General features: G+C 48.6%; 1 protein-coding gene across 1 annotated transcript in view; it reads right to left on the reverse strand.

Moving 5' to 3' along the window:
* The window catches only part of LOC308149642 (glutamate receptor ionotropic, NMDA 3B-like), a gene marked incomplete at both ends in the record, with an annotated part of 60,114 nt that overhangs the window by 20,971 nt on the left and 36,643 nt on the right, over positions 1-2,500 (reverse strand). Inside the window, 2 exons of the mRNA XM_080522527.1 lie at positions 945-1,216; positions 1,887-2,383. Coding sequence (XP_080378653.1) covers positions 945-1,216; positions 1,887-2,383 — 769 coding nt within the window. The remainder of the gene's footprint in view (positions 1-944; positions 1,217-1,886; positions 2,384-2,500) is intronic.

A 2,500-nucleotide genomic window follows, 5' to 3' on the forward strand; every position in this document is an offset into this window, starting at 1 on the left:
CGAGGTACAACTTGTAAGGATCATGCATTCGTGGAATGAACAACACAGCTAATCGTGTGGGTAGCGGCCCCCCCCAAAAAAGTGCCAAAATCCCATGCAATATTCTTCTGTTGGTATTCACTCTCGTTTTGAGTTGCTTGGTGGATTGGATGATTGCACTCTCCCACAGTAATAAGGAATAAACAACACATATTGGCCATTTTTACACTTTATTCATTTTACACCTCAGTAGCGTGTGGAAGATAACTCCATCCTCCAGGATGACAACGCTCGCCCCCACAGAGCCAGGATCATCACAGAGTACCTCTAGAATTTGGGAGTGGAGAGGATGGAATGGCCTGCCGTGAGTCCAGACCTCAACCCAATTGAACACTTGAGGGAGGTGCCAAGCTGTTGTGACTGAGTATGGATCTTCCACACGCTACTCTGAGGTCTCTGACAGTGTAAAATGAATAAAGTGTAAAAATGGCCAATATGTGTTGTTTTTTCCTTATTACTGTGCGAGAGTGCAATCATCCAATCCACCAAGCAACTCAAAACGAGAGTGAATACGAACAGAAGAATATTGCAGGGGATTTGGGCAATTTATTTTGGGCCGCTACCCACACGTTTAGCTGTGTTGCTCACTCCACGAATGCATGATCCTTACAAGTTGTAAAGGTGACTAATCAGGCTTTCATTGTATGAAAGCCTGATTAGTCACCTTTACATCTTGTAAGACTAATCAGGCTTTCCAACGATATAAAATACAATACCAATTGGTATTATTAAAGGGGAGGAATAATCGGAATGACGTTTTTGAGGAGTTTATATATATATACGTATACACACACAGATTCACTCAGATGAGGTGCACACATGCACGCACGCACACACACACACACACACACACACACACACACACACACACACACACACACACAAACACACACTCTCTCTCTCACCAGTATTCCAAGGCTGGTGGAGAAGAATGGTGAGGTGAACTCTATGACCCTGCTCCTGGCTGAGTTGATGCTGAAGGAGGTAACGGCCATGTCTGCCGTGCCGCTGAGCAGGTCCCCCACCAGGCCCGTCCAGCGGCCCGCGCTGCTCCGCGCCCCGTACTTCCCGTCACCAACGATGTAAAGGTCGAAGGTAAAGCCCATGTCCTCCGCCAGCTTCTCCAGCAGGTCGATGCAGTAACCATAGCAACACTTACGGAGCTCCTCGGGCAGGTCTAGAAACGACAATGGCAATGATTTGCATTTCTGTGTGTAATTACCATAAGTGCACACACATGTTTATTGCATTGAATATAACCTCAGCATTCCCCTCCCCTATGTCAGCAATGGCAGTGTCAGGGGCATTACAGCTGGCTAAGAAGGCCATAGATAGATTGTTTTGATCATTTTAGCCAGTAGTTGAGGCTCACAAGCCAAAAACAGGTCCCCCGGAAAACGTGTACTACGTCAGTTTTATGCACACCACACGCACACGCCAGTTGTGTCTATCGCGCACAGCACTGCACACTTTGCTTCGCCACGGATTGTACCAACTCCTCAATTCACATTAGGGATGGATTTTCTCCCCTCAAAAGTCTTTCATTATTGAGATGTAAAAGTTGGTGAATCATTCCCTAATGTAGAGTTCAGTTAGTTTTGGATACCTGCGGATATGTGGTTGAAAATGTTTGTTTTGATGAACGTACACTGAAGTACACTGGAGGAAAAAAGAAAAAAAACTCTTGCAAAAAAACATGTTAACATTGCATGAGGAAAGGTTATACATTACAGCACAGCACGATGTCGAGTGGTCGATATGATGTATTATGTATCAGGCAATAACTATATCTTGCACTTGCACACCTGCCAATACTCTGTATTTTATGATTTGTGTTTCTAACTTACCAGCCCCATCCCCTGTGTCAATGGTGATGTTAGGGTAATGGAGCTGGTTGAAGAGGTTCTGCAGCAGGTCTGAGCGGTTGGTTCTGGGGTCCAAACACATCTGACCAGCCGGACACAGCCCGTCCATGTCCACCTCCCGTGTGAACACAAACGGATGTTCCACCAACGTGACCACACGCAGGCGGTGACCCTCCAAAGACATCCCCGGTCTCCAGCGTCCATCTGGGCCGTTTTCCCCATGGCCGTCGCCACCCCGCACCCCAGCCCCCTGGCCTAGGTTCACCCCCATCCCCAGGCCTGGGCCCAGCCCCAGCACCCCCTCCTCCAGCTCCAGCCTGCCCCTGGTCCACTGGCCCACTGTCACCCAGGCAGGCTGGCCCAGAGCCCCCCTCTTCAGGCTCCACACGTGGAACAGCTGGGAGGAGAGGACACGGGAGAGACCGGCCTCCACCTGGACAAATCCTGTGGCTCCAGTGAAGGAGGTGTTGGAGAGGAACCTTAGGAGAGAGGGAGAGAGAGAGAGAGAGAGAGAGAGAGAGAGGGAGATGAACAAACCAACACAAACCTAATGGTACTGTACATCGTGGTCACATCTCAAAAGCCTTTCCTTAATT

This window comes from Nansenia antarctica (genome assembly GCF_963989245.1).
Source record: "Nansenia antarctica genome assembly, chromosome: 1".
NCBI classification, from domain to species: Eukaryota; Metazoa; Chordata; class Actinopteri; order Argentiniformes; family Microstomatidae; genus Nansenia; species Nansenia antarctica.